Consider the following 14,944-nt stretch of genomic DNA (forward strand, 5'->3'; position numbering starts at 1 on the left):
ATTCATAAAAGCTGTAATTCTTTCATATGTTTTGATCTCATTCTTGGCTTTATTAAAATGGAACACTTTTTTAGGATTATTAATGGAATTATTTATTTGTTTACCACCTCCTCAAGGTGGTATGTTTTTGTTCTGTGCGGATTATAGATCATTTCTATTTTTGGGGGGAGGTGAAGGTGGTTTCTATAACTGGTAGGAAGGTTATTTTCTGAAACTGGTGGGATTAGGTGGTTGGGCCATTGTGGTCCTCATAGAGCTTGTTGGTTGGACACATAGCTGTGTCCTGCTCCTGTGTGTGGAGCAACATTGTCTGTGCTCGTAAATGTTTCTTTATTTGGGGGATAATGGGCTAGAGGTTTGCACATAAGTTTAAGCCTGCCAGTGTTGGGGAAATTAGTTGGCCTTCATATAAGATTAGTTGGTCTTACATTTAGCCTAGATTGTTTTGGTATAATGATGTACATTTTACAGCTTTGGACATTGGTAAGCAGAAGAGTAACCTTGTGGTTGTACATGTAATCTATCCAATAGGGGTGCTGTTGTTAAACTCCAATTGATATCTTCAGAGATCAGCATTTGTACTGTTCTGAGGGCAACATTTATCAGGGGATGGTCTATGTTTATTCTTAGGGAATAATTTTAGGTGTTTGGCGGTCATGCAGCAGTTCTGTAAGCGGAACCTTGCCTTGGAGAGACAGAACACAGGATCATCCGCCTGGTGCAGTTTGTTCGGTTTCGTTATTCACCATTATTTAAAGTCTGAACCATTCTCAGTAGCACCGCCCTACCAGACTGGCAGCTTGTACCTTTTGGGGGAGAGGGGCTGCCTATGGCCGCAGCAGAGGTACCGCGATGCAGGCACCCCCTGTCACCACCGCCTCTCCTCCCAGTCCCCGCAGAGTTCCCGGCGCCTGTGCTATGATGACATGTCCCGGGTCTGGCGCATGTGCAGTACAAACCTCTGTACTGCTCATGCAGCCAGCTTCTATGGGCTGCTTCTGCAACAGCCCACAAAAGGGAATCATGGTCCTGGCGCCTGTATAATACAGATGACAGGAACAGAGTGTGCGCATTACCGATGTAGGTACTGCGCATGCGCAATCTTGGATTTTGCTCGGCAGCCCAAAAGGCATCCCGGAGGCAGGAAACACCTCCCAAAGGGACTGCCTTGGTGACTGGCAGGTCAGACTTCCAATAGGAAGTCACTGCCAGTCACAGTGAAACCATTGCAGTCTCACAGACTGCATCTGGCTTCACTACAGTGGCGGATTTTACCTGGGGGGCCGCAGCCCTGCAGCCCATAGGTAAAAACCGCCACTGGTTTAAAGGTATGTTAGACACCCTGGCTTGTGTGGAAGGTACCCATGGGGCAGTCTCCATCCATATTAAATGTATTGTGGTGTTGGTTAGTGTATTGATGGGCTGTTCTAATTCCTGACCATCCTTTCTTTGCCGTTATACATTTATTCCATCTAAAAGTTTAATTCATTGTGACAAGGGAACCCTATTCACTGGATAAGATGAAGTTTTGGTCTTCATGATGTAGCAGGTAATCAGCTTAAGCAAGGATGGTTATAGCATTGCAGCATACAGGTGTCACAGCATAGTACAAACTCTTCAGAAAGCTCCAGTGGACCCTGCCCACACTCCCAGCCTATCACTTGGGCAACTATTCCACCATCAAGAGCACTCACACTCTGCCCAGGAAACACTTATATCAGGAGAGCACCGGTGCTGCTAATCAGCCCAACCTTGATCACATCATTTCCCTGCTGTTGCTCTAAACCTGGACCGGATCCTATACATTACTTTCCTGTGTAAAGATTCTGACCCTGCCACACAATAAATAACTAATTTTTAATGCCAACCTATGTCTACGGGTAATCATTTTACTGCTAACTTACAATAATGAATACATCTTTATTGAGCTGGGATCCAACTGGAAATGGAACTCTGCTCTCAGGGGTACATAGAACTTGATTCTAAGTCTGACAATGAGCGGAAGGCCGCCTTCAGCACACGAGATGGGCATTACTGCCCATACATAGTACAATTATTGTATGCAATTTGGACTAGATCGCATTGTAACGCATACGTTTTGCAATGCAATGAGATGCAATCTAGTACAAAAAGTATGTGCAGCACGTTTTGAGCTGTGCTATGAGATGTGTGCGGGAGCACCCAGCAACTGTACTGTGGTATGGGCGGGATGCGGTCATCTATTAGAATGAACTTAGGTCTACAGTCATTAGGTCAACCCCACTAGGTCGACTGGCAGGAAGGTCGACATGACTTAAGGTCGAATTTGCATAAAGGTCGACATGAGGAAGGTCGACTGGTTATAAGGTCGACATGGGGTTTTCACTGTTTTTTGAGCTGACATGTGCCGACAGGCGGCATTTCATGCCCTACCATCCACTAGGGCGTGGAGGAGGTTATTAAAGCTGTGGCGAGCGAAGCGAGCCACCGTGCCCGAAGCATTGCGAGCGAAGCGAGGGTCCGATTCTCATTGCCAACTGTGTCCATGTCAACTGTGTCGACATTCGGAAAAAAAAAACAGTGAAAAACCCATGTCGACCTTATGACCAGTCAACCTTCCTCATGTCGACCTTTGTGCAAATTCGACCTTAAGTCATGTCGACCTTGGCCCATGTCGACCTTAAATCAGGTCGACCTTCCTGCCATTCGACCTAATGGGGTCGACCTAATGACTGTAGACCTAAGTTCATTCTGACAGATGTACCGATTCCGTAAGGGCACCTTTAGTCTGGTCTGCTGCTCTGTCTGACACCATCCAAATCTCCTCACCACCACAATGTATCGCCACCCCCATCTCAGTCACACCCTAGACTTTACAATCTATATTCCCTAACACATGGACCCGCACACACATTCATTCAGTTTATTTTTGGATTGTGGGAGGAAACCGGAGTAAACCCACGCAAGCACGGTCTGCGCCATAGACACTCAACGTAGCTCCATCCACTTCGCCTGAGCAAAGTCATGAAATACAAAAATGGTCATCCTTCTTATACAGGTCAGTCTAGTAGAATAGATGCATCCCTGACTAAACAGATTGCAACAGCATGGCAGATTCCAAACCACAGGCCACCAGTCGTAAGATTTCAAAAATGTGTCTTTGTATGGAGAAAAACAAGACTAAAACATCCAGAAACGAATTTATTGTTAAGTGTTAACACCCCCGCGCTTCTCCACTTCCTCACTGTGACATTCCTCCACAAAATGCTTCTCTGTATCACATAATATTACATTTGGAGTCAAACACATAATGAAATAAAAAAAGCTTTTAATCCCAGAGATACATTCTTTACAATTATTACACATGGTGAAATCTGGATCACATCAATGTGAAGGCACAGATTGTGCTGCTCATAACTCTATTCAGCTTATATCTGTTTATCATGAAAATAAAGTTTGTTACAGGACAAATATTTCTCTCCAGTCTGTACACATATTTTAGTGTTGAAAAATGTGCTCAAAGGAATTTTAGACCCAAAATATCTGCAAACTCCCTTTTTTAAAGTGTACAGGAAGAGTGTGAGACTAACCTGGAGACCAAATATTTGGTGCAGCGGTACTGCAATTTTCTGCGTCAGGGCAGTCCAGAATCACTTATTTTGGTGTCAGCTGTGAGGTGCTGCTGTGAGGTGCTGCTGTGAGCTATCCTCAAAATATCCGCTAAAAATGCAAGTTATCGCTCACAGTTCTTTTGGTATAAATAATAACAAATGCAGCCAAGCCAATTGATTGAAGTTTGTTCAAATTTTGAACCCCAAAAAAGAACAGTCGCTGTGAGCGTCGCTGGCATTTTTTTTCACGGATATTTTGTGGATCTCGTTGGCACTCAAAGGGTTAATAAAAAAAGGTTTGCCGCGGCTATTTTCACACCTATTTTGACAAATTCCCTTGGCACTGAAAGGGGGGTTAACATGAGGCATCTCATCTGCCATATCAGTGGGTCGCAGAGACCAAGGCAGAGGTATGAAAATCATTGAACTCTGGGCCTTATTCTAGTTCACTCTTTCTGACAAAATCCTTCTTAGATGGACAAAACCATGTGCACTGCAGGTGGGGCAGATGTTACTTCTGCAGAGAGAATTAGATATGGGTGGGGTTTTACTTCAAAGTGAGATCTATATTGCAGTGTAAAAATAAAGCAGTCAGTGTTTACGCTGCGCAGAAACAAAATAACTCACCCAAATCTAATTCTCTCTGCACATTTTACATCTGCCCCACCTGCAGTGCACATGGTTTGTCCATCTAAGAAGGATTTTGTCAGAAATCAACTCTGTCAACTTTCATATGATTCCCAATATGTCACAGATAAAGCATCTTTCACACTGGTGAATAGGGCTCACATTATACTGTAAGCAGCCTGATAGAGAAGCACAGAGTATTAGAAGCAGGGAGATATACTACAAAAGAACATTACTGACAGGAAATATACAATTCTGCTAACCTACATTTAAAAATGAAAAATCTCTGCGTGTGAAGCCGACAGGATTATGAGGAGGCACTTTCATGTTTGTTCTCTCACTCTGCTCAGACTACAGTACGGGGTCTATTCCTCACAGCTGACAGCAAAGGCCTCATTTGTCATCAGTAGCTGTGAAACGTCACATGGTTCAGTCACAAAGCACAGGCTGCTCTGCTGAGGGGCGTTTAGAACCCACTGTGCAAGGGAAACAATTCACAATAATGGAGTAGTGACAGAAAATCACCTATGGCTGTAATTTATCAATACATATTGCCACGTAGCTGAGCAACACTCTCCTGCTTTGGCTATACTGCCCCTGAGCAGTTTGTAGGACTGAGTACACGGCTCACACGGCTCACACGTGCACAGTAACATTAACGCAGTGACTTTCATTCAGAACAATCAGTGTGGTGGTATCTCGGTGTGGCCACTGATTTTCATAAGAAGGTAGCCTAGGCAAGGTGAAAATAGTGAGGCATAAAGCATTTTGTGCCTCAGGAAATACATTCAGAAGATATGTAAAAGGTACCACTGGAACGGCACTTTCTTCTGATTGCTATCATGTCAATACAAGACTTTAATGCACAGAATAAGAAATGCAGCACATGTATGTGCTGTACACTTTATTACACGGTTACTGACCACACACCTAGCCAGAACATAAACATATAATGTTTAGTGTAATAAGAGAGTAAAAGACAGGACTGCCATTACTGATGTTCATCTCATAAACACTTACTTGATGACTGGTGTTAAAAGGCTGTGCAGGCGAGAGTAGAGCCTCACCCCCTGGAAAGTGAAAGAAAGTAAAATCAATCAGTACGTGACAGGTTTTATTAATATTTTAATACTTAATCGACAGTCAGAAGTGTAATTAAACCAGGTACTGAAGAAAGATCTTTAAATTTAGATGACCATTTGCTTAGCATAGAGTAGGTAGCGCCTTGACATCTTTAATGCCTACATTTATTTATTTTTCCCGGTGGAACCAGACTTATTCCCTCTGAATGTTACGTTATTTGCCCTTGTGTGGGCAAATGCTCATTTATAGGGTGTTTCATGGACCAATGTGGCTCTATGAAGATTTCTCCTGTTTCAAGCAACTTCCTGTCCTTACGTTCTGTGAGCGGATATTCCTGTAAATTAGTCTGACTTGCCTACACTCGTGGCCCCGTTGCTGATCTCCTGAAGGGCTCTACATTCCAGTGGCTCCTGGTCTTTCCTGTGTTGGTGCTCAGAATTGGTGCGCACTTTTCAGACATGGCATCTCACTACACACTAGAAAAAGGATACTTAATGATTTGAACACATTGGCCCTTTATTCAGATCTGATCGCAGTACAAATTTGTTCTCAAAATGGGCAAAACCATGTGCACTGCAGGTGGGGTAGATGTAACATGTATAGAGAGTGTTAGATTTGTGTGAGTTGTTTTGTTTCTGTGCAGAGTAAATACTGGCCGCATTATTTTTAGGGCAATTGTGTATGTGTGGGTGTCATGGATTGATGCCGATATCTGGACTTCACCATTTAAGGCAAAGCTAGGTGTTGCGCTATTGAATCTGCCTTTTCACATCTGGACACACCACTAGCCTTCTTTGGTATAAGCCTACACAGGAAAACATTTCTTGTCTTCTAACATTTCATTTTGTTTCATCCTGTGCCTCTTATGTTGCATTACAACTACGCCACTGGTTATGCTATAAAGATGTTATCACCCATATAGCATATGTCCTAATCGAGACAACAGTAATAATTGTAACCTTGTTGATACATTTTTTTTTACATAGACAGAATATTATTTTCCTGTATTGTAAATAGTTTCTATCCTACAGAGTGGAGCACTATTGTTTTCCTATCCTTCTGTCCCAATATGGTGAGATGACTGTAAATTGTTTTCATGACATACTGTACATTTCCACATAAGCAAGATTCCATGTTATACTGGTATTCTGCAGATACATCCAGTGACTGAGGGGACAGATATCGGAAAGCTGCAGTAAGTACCTACACATTCTGAAATGTATGCATTATTCATAGGGTTACTCTAGGCCCTTCTTGCTGTGTGAACAGATTCCTATTTATCCAGGGGACCAGGTTATATTTAGTGTGCACACATAATGACAAATATCCTCTGAGATAGCTTTTTCTGCTTGAAAGAGTCTGAAAATTATAGCAGTGTCACACTGAGACAAAACACTGTCTGGCCCAGGGTCTGCAAATGACAAATATGGTGACAATGACACTTGGTTAAACGGTTTGTTGCGGACATGCCCACAAGGTCACCTGTGCAGGGAGATCAGTAATATCTTATGATAAAAACGTATAGCGCACGTATCACATCAGAAGCGAAGTACAAGTAGCCTAACCAATCAGATTCATGATCCCAAGTACTCTGGTGATAAACGATGATAAATCATGCTGCTCATTGCCGTAGCATCTCCAGGGAGACTTGCATGGTACCAGCAGTTACGTGGCTCCATGTCATCACTCCGTCATGAATTATTACCCAGGCCACATCTGTACATTACGTATTGCTATACTGCACATTGACATATTGCCTCTAATCACCATAATGGCAACCACTTTAACACAAGTGCTAATAAATATTGATGCTTTGTATGCAATGACTTCTGGTAAACATTAACCTCTTTAATACTTGACAAGGCTTTGACAAACTGTGTGACCTGAGCTCCATAAAACAGTGTCACTAATTATGCTATGTAGTAAATGACCAGCTGGCAGCAAATGACAAAAACATACCTTGGACATGATGTCTTCCAGCTCGCTTCTTGCTTTATATGTCCCGTCGTCATAGCGAAATCGATAGAGAACCTGTTCGTTCTTAAACTGGTGCTTATCTGAAACTAATCACATGTGGGGATATTTACTGCTCTTCAATGGGCAATACAACCTCTTAATGGGGCAAATGTCTCCAAATTCTGAAAACATTTATAAAAGAATACAGTAGGAAACCTGCAGCACTTCACCTGTTTAACCCTTTGAGTGCCAACATCTCTGTGAAACACGCGCAAAATATCTGCTAAAAATGCCAACATCTCCGTGAGAGACGTGCAAGATATGCACTAAAAATGCCAGCGTCGCTCACATTTGCTATATAAATTCAAATAAAAAAAGTTGTGTTAAAAAAAGATTATATTTCCTATATAAGGCAAACATTACTGGTCATTATGATGCTTAAAAATGTTTGCTTGCCAGTTTTCACACCAATTTTGACAAATTCACTTGGCACTCAATGGGTTAATGAATTCTAAACATTTAACTTTTTTTTTTTTTTTTTAAACTGTCGTTCTTGTAAAATTTCTAGGAATGTTCTTGTTAGTTATAATGTTTTTTTTTCTTTGTGTAAAAATGGAAAATATATACTGTATACATAATCTAAAGGATGCAGTGTACTTGCCAACGGTTCCTGACTGTCAGGGAAACTCCCTGAAATATTAACAATCTCCCTGACTCCCTGAAGTCTAGCAATCTCCTTAATTGCACCTTTCCTATATTGTACAGTTGCTAAAGTCTTGGGGAAACAAAATAAATCAAATATATGTACATTAAATGGAATCATCAGTGCCATTTCCCTGAATTGGTTCTAAGGGACGTTGCATTTTAAATAAGTTGTCTCATGGCAACTTATATGAAAAAAACTTGTAAAACACAATACATAAGCAAACACTTAAAAGTATTAGTCCGTGGATATAGGAGTTGCTTGAACAGTCTCCCTGAAATATTTTTCAAAAGTAGGCAAGAACGGTATAAATGCAGTTTACAGTCTGTTTATGACAATGAGGATCCCAAAATATTGTTTAGTGGACAATACTCTACACAGGCAGTGGATTATTACCCAGCAGGCAGTGGATTATTACCCAGCAAGCACCAGAGCAACACACAAAGACACATACTGTATGTTCCCTGTCTGAAAACCATCTCACATGTAATGGTAATTTAAAAATATATATATTTTAGGGAAGAGCAATGTATAGTATACATGTGAGACATACAAGCTCTGGAGATATTTATATATATATATACGTACTGTATTGCAGCTGAGAACAATAGAATAGCCATGGCTAGCCATGACCAAAGGAGCAAAGATGAAACTTGCTCCTACTGTGTATATATATATATATATATATATATATATATATATATATATATATATATATATATATATATATATACATACATACATACATACATACATACATACATACATACATACATACATATACACACACACACACACACACACACACACGTGTGCGTGCGTGTATCTCCAGTAGACTGTGACTTATGAATGCAATAAAATAACCGAAAGACAACAATTTTATGTCATGTTGTAGTGTCAGGAAGATGGAGTTAGCCATGTATCATTATCCAGTAAATTCCTTGGAATACTTGTCATGCCACAGATGAAAAAGTGTAAAGAACATCCCATTTGACATTGCACAGTCCATTAGCCAATCCATGCATAATGGCCAGGCTCCCCTCTCTATCAGAGACAGAGCTCCAATTACTATCATTGTATCTGCCAGTGGACAGAAGATCAGGCAGCTAGCATCTTCTACCATAGGAGAGGACCAGGGACAAGTCAGAGAGCAGAGATGATGGATGGGGACAGAATGCAATGTGCAGCAACAAATCAGCTTCCAACCTGTAATGGGTCCTGTGGGGACACACTGACAAAGTGGAGGGAAGAGGCATTAAGCTATACACTAGGGACAAGTGAGGTGAATCACTTTCTATTATTATGCCTCAAGGAAATGGAAGCAATCCTCCAGTTTGTGATCACCCTTAAATAAGAAAGAGATGTTCCAAAGTCATGAGAATAACGAAGGAGTAGGTAATACTGGCAACAGAAATTCAGTTAGGAATAAAAATAAGGAGACACAACGATTGGAGGTACTCCCAAGTAACAATTGTCAATATATGGCAATAGTTCACTGGCATTTTACATGCAGAAAAGTGCCATAAAAACCTTATGTAAAATGAAGTCTTCTGCAAGAATGTCTCCTCATCCTAAAGCTGGGTACACACTGGACAATACTATAAATGACTTTGCCAAATCCGGCAGGTTTAGAACGGCAATGTCTAAAGGTCATCAAGTGTGTACGCACAATGGGCCTGATTCAGATTAAAATGCATTTTGTGTGTGTGTTAAACACATATTCTTTGTAATCATTTATTAAAAGACAGCATGTCCAAAGCACAAAATATGCATTATGGTACAATTACGATTTCTTTACAATTCTTTTGGTATACTATGTAACTTTTTTCTATATTTACAACTTTTTAAAACCGTAACCGTTTCAGTAAAATTATTATTAAAGAAAACAATAACAAAGGGGGAAGGGGGAGGGGGAAGGGGGAGGGGGAAAGGGGGTGTCTAGTCAAGAAGAAATGTTGTGTCAGGTCTCAAATCATAAAGGGGGAGATTCTCTAAACTAAAAATGCGGTAAAAACCCCGTTATCGGGTTTTTACCGCATTTTGGGATGCTTTAAGCATCACCCGCCGGGTTACCGCGTAGTAGTGTGGCGAGCCCCGCGTATTACTTTACATGTATTCCGCTGCGCTCGCCACGCTTCAGGCTCGGTGGCTCGCCACACTATATAATATCAACTCCACGCTGATGTGGATGGTGGGGGTATGAAAAGGTCGGAGGACGCATACCGCCGCCGCTTGCCACGCTTCTGGTTGGCGTTGATAGAGGGGGTGCTTTTAACATTGTAAGCACCCATTACGGTGCTTATAGTATTAATAATCTTATAGGGGGGCCATTTAACATTAAAAGCACCCATTAGGGTGCTTATACAATTTAAAATCATATACAATCGCAGTGTGTGCCATTGTATGCCATATACAATGGTATACAATTATAAATTGTATAACATCGGGTTCCTTCGCGTCGCATCGCATACCATTGTAAGGCTTATGGTATACGATGCGATGGGCGCCGTGCTAGGAAACAAGTACCAAATAATGTTTATAGTCTAAAGAAACTGACCCAACCAAATCTCTGTGGGTATATGTTATCTGTGATATTATACAGGTACCATCCAGTATGCTGATCTTACCATGATGAATGATTCCATTCTCCAGTAAGGCTTGGCCCAAGTTTACCCCTTCTTCTGGTTTGCTGATCTCGCCATTCTCCATAAGCCAGGACACAAATTCACTGAAACAAGACAGAATTTGTTATATATATATAAAACTCATCACTATGCTCTCACATTATCAATCTCCTGTTTATTAAGACTTTAATGATGTCACAGATTACATTATAAAAAGATTATTATTGCTGTTGAATGTGGCACTTGCCATTAACACTTTGAGTGCCAATGTTGCTGTGAGAGATTCTCAAAATATCCGCTAAAAATGCCAGCATCGCTCACAGCGACTGTTCCTTTATTGCAATATTTAACTAAACTTCAATCAATTGACTTGGCGTTATTTGTATTTATATTAAAAGAACAGTGGCTGTGAGCGACGCTGGCATTATTTGCATATATTTTGAGGCTCTCTCACAGCAACATTGGCACACAATGGGTTAATATATTGAATTGCTGTCATGAGCTTTCTTATTTTCTTCTGGTTACTGCAACATGGAACAAACCCAAACAAATAAATATAATCTACATTTCTAGAAACAGTCCAAGGCTGTGTACACACGGTTTGATTTGCACTATCAATTTTGACTATATAGACAAAATCGCATAGCACCAATCCCGAGGAATCAGAATCAAATGTAGAAAAAGACTCTGCTGCACAGTCCATTTCTACTATCTCTGAAAGAGGTCCATGCTGCACAATGCAGCATGGCACACGCTGTGCCGTCCCTCCCTGCCAGCCGATGCCGGCACCCCGACGGCCGCTCATATCGATATCTGATCGGTCTGTGGGTACACACCTTTAAAAATACCATTGCAGTAAGCATGTCACAAAATACATAATTTATATACAGTATAGTGTGTCCTTGTTTTATGCCACCTCCATATGATATTTGAGTATTGGGACTTTATAACAACAGCAATTAGGGTGTTTTGGGGCACCTGCAGGGGTCCAAGACAAAATCAAATTATTTATGGTCAAGGGGATATAGATCTATAACTAAAATCTCTCCATAACTGGATTGCAAAGTTGTGTGACCATCTGCAGCATATCGTGGGGCTCAGGAGACAACTCAGTGGCAGAGGTGGGATTTGTCTTGGAGAAGTTTGCATGGAGAAGATCATTTGTAGATGGACAGAGACTTCACCAGCAGGTCTCAAGGTACCCTGCAGTGCGATGCGCGGTCCCACGGGCATCTCATCACACAGTACAAAAAGTATGTGCTGCACAAACTTTTGGTACTACCCTCGCATCCCACGCAAATCGCAGGGAGCGACGCCCGCATCACCCGTCGGCACCCCCCCGTGAACCATGGCGCCACCCCAGGTGGAGCAGGTAGCGGCGCCCGCTGATGAAAAGGAGACACTGAGCTATATATTGCCAGCAAATCATATTGTTCGCCACACTATATAATATCAACTCCACGCCGATGTGTACACACCTTAAGAGCAGCCTGATGCAAAGAAAACCATCATCCCATTTTATTTACAAATAATGATGTTATATCAAATTATAAGTCAACTGTACCAAAGCTTGTGTGAGTTGGAAGAATAAGGTAAATTGAGAATGTAATCTTTAAATTTGCAAACTCTCTTTTTGTTAGGCATTGCACATAACTAAAAACTCTACAAAGTAGAGATATAAATTCTCCTGATCAGATAATCCCGGGTAATAGTGAGGTTTTGGCAGCAAAGTGTCATATGAAATACAGAACCAGCTTTCTCTGGATCCTACACAGAGCATGCAAACCAATGCATATTCAGCTGGTCTAAAGCGGGAACAAGTGGCTATGGAATACAGCAATCTAGCTAAATGCAAATCATTATTTTGCCAGAAAACTGGGGAATCAAATTATCCAAAACAGCCATAACAACCCCGAGGCCAGCTGCATTCACTGCTCCACTATGTAATTACAAGTGGTAGAATATTAGCATTACTTCACACAAAAAAAGCTCAAATGTGCAAAACTAGATTGTAAGCTTGCAGCAGGGCCCCTCCTACCTCCAAGTCTGTCTGTTGTTACCCAGTTTGTTAAACTCCACACAGACATAGGCATTCATCCACACTCACACCACTTATCTAAGAAATAAAGACGCGTACAACTGAATGGGCTTAAAGGGGACGGCTTATTTATTTTGAGCAGGGGCGGCCTATTTGAATCTAACTAAAATTTATGTCCCTGCTCTAACTAAGGTGGCGGGCAAAGAACGGCATGCAAGATAAATAACATTGCTGGAAAATAACAAAGTAATAAAAATAACAAACTCCGGATCTAAGGGCCACCTGCCCTTAATTGCCAAGGACCGGCCACCTGCCAGCGTCCAAGACAACGGCTCAATTACGAAGCGGACTTTTCAAAAGGGGCCAATTGCCCTTAAGGTCAGGGGGTTGACCTTCTGCTTCTGCCCCTGACCTCGCAATATCACGAAGGCAGAGCTCACCACTCTGCCCGAGTCATCAAAAAATTGGGCCACCTGCCCTAAACTACAAATGTCCGCAACAATTTACGCTATCCGAAGTAGATGATCGTTAAGGTCCAGATGTGGGCCCACCTGGATCGGTGATGCCCACATCTCGACATCAACCACCAGCTAAGTGTAAATACAGCTCTAATTTAACTACCGTTCTTTCCGCCAAAACAAAATAAGCCGACACAACTAAACGAATAAATGCAAACGACTTCTCAAAACTAATTCTAACTAAGAATTGGGGCGGGCGGGAGAGCAACGTTCCCTGAAGCAAGAGGCAGAATCTTCTGGAAGCAAGAACATCACCCCATCAATCTCCACCCCTGACCTCAACCAGCCTATCCTGAACCGTCATTCAAATCAGCCAACCCGTCAATCAAGATAAGCCGAACCCCCGTGCCCAGATCAAGTGTGTGAGCTAAAGATTCCTGCCAATAGCCAGGTGAGTTTATGCTGTTTTCAGCCAGACAAGCTGGCTTCTACAGTCTTAAACTCCACACAGACATAGGCATTCATCCACACTCACACCACTTATCTAAGAAATAAAGACGCGTACAACTGAATGGGCTTAAAGGGGATGGCTTATTTATTTTGAGCAGGGGTGGCCTATTTGAATCTAACTAAAATTTATGTCCCTGCTCTAACTAAGGTGGCGGGCAAAGAACGGCATGCAAGATAAATAACATTGCTGGAAAATAACAAAGTAATAAAAATAACAAACTCCGGATCTAAGGGCCACCTGCCCTTAATTGCCAAGGACCGGCCACCTGCCAGCGTCCAAGACAACGGCTCAATTACGAAGCGGACTTTTCAAAAGGGGCCAATTGCCCTTAAGGTCAGGGGGTTGACCTTCTGCTTCTGCCCCTGACCTCGCAATATCACTAAGGCAGAGCTCACCACTCTGCCCGAGTCATCAAAAAATTGGGCCACCTGCCCTAAACTACAAATGTCCGCAACAATTTACGCTATCCGAAGTAGATGATCGTTAAGGTCCAGATGCGGGCCCACCTGGATCGGTGATGCCCACATCTCGACATCAACCACCAGCTAAGTGTAAATACAGCTCTAATTTAACTACCGTTCTTTCCGCCATATCAGTTCAACTTGAACTGACCCGCCACCAACCTAATTACAAAAACTCCCTCAGCTAAACCTCTAAACTTCTCAATGCGTCTATTAGATTCTGAAAAAACAAATCCATCCCGACTAAAGAGAGATGCACCCCATCCGGCCTGTACAGGGTCTCGTTTCTAAAGGATATGGCCTTGTGCCTGACGACCACTCCGCCCTCCGTTACTATAGCCCTGCCGACTACGGAATTGATCCGCCTACGTACCAAATCGATGGCACCCGGATTGAGTGCATCTCTCCAAACCCTCCTAGGTATAATCTCTGACCAGAAGAAACGGCAAAATCTCCATTCTCTGATCAGGTCCAGCAATAAATTCCTAATCTCAAATCGAATATTGAGACCGGAATTATGCGTGAGGTCGTTGCCCCCCAAGTGAATGATGACAAAAAGTGGGTAACCAAACGCCCTAACTGACTCGTCCAAAAGACCCCTCAACGCGGACCACCTCATACCTCTACGCCCCAGCCAACGGATAAATCGCGTCTCAGGGAAACGTTCCGTATCCGCGGTTACCTGGGACAGGGACAACCAATAAATAAATGAATGTCCCACCATCCAAATCATATTGGTGTCCAAGCGTTGACCTGTAAGTTGAAATGATAGATGCTGTTAGAAAAATTGAAATAAAGGCAAACATCTGGTAAAATTTTAAAGGGGGGCCCGGGAGATTCCCTTAAAGGTGATTTTGGAGTTCTATATTAAATTGTTGATAACTAATAGGACT

The 14,944-nt window shown here is 42.1% G+C and overlaps 1 protein-coding gene across 1 annotated transcript in view; it reads right to left on the minus strand.

Annotated features, from left to right (window-relative positions):
- PREX1 (phosphatidylinositol-3,4,5-trisphosphate dependent Rac exchange factor 1) overlaps positions 1 to 14,944 on the minus strand; it is a 245,025-nt gene that overhangs the window by 79,295 nt on the left and 150,786 nt on the right. Inside the window, exons 11-13 of the mRNA XM_083146391.1 lie at positions 10,587 to 10,687; positions 7,260 to 7,363; positions 5,238 to 5,287 (exon numbers count right to left, since the gene is read on the minus strand). Coding sequence (XP_083002517.1) covers positions 5,238 to 5,287; positions 7,260 to 7,363; positions 10,587 to 10,687 — 255 coding nt within the window. The remainder of the gene's footprint in view (positions 1 to 5,237; positions 5,288 to 7,259; positions 7,364 to 10,586; positions 10,688 to 14,944) is intronic.

The sequence above is a fragment of the Crinia signifera genome, chromosome 6 (assembly GCF_055691185.1).
Source record: "Crinia signifera chromosome 6, ASM5569118v1, whole genome shotgun sequence".
NCBI lineage: Eukaryota > Metazoa > Chordata > Amphibia > Anura > Myobatrachidae > Crinia > Crinia signifera.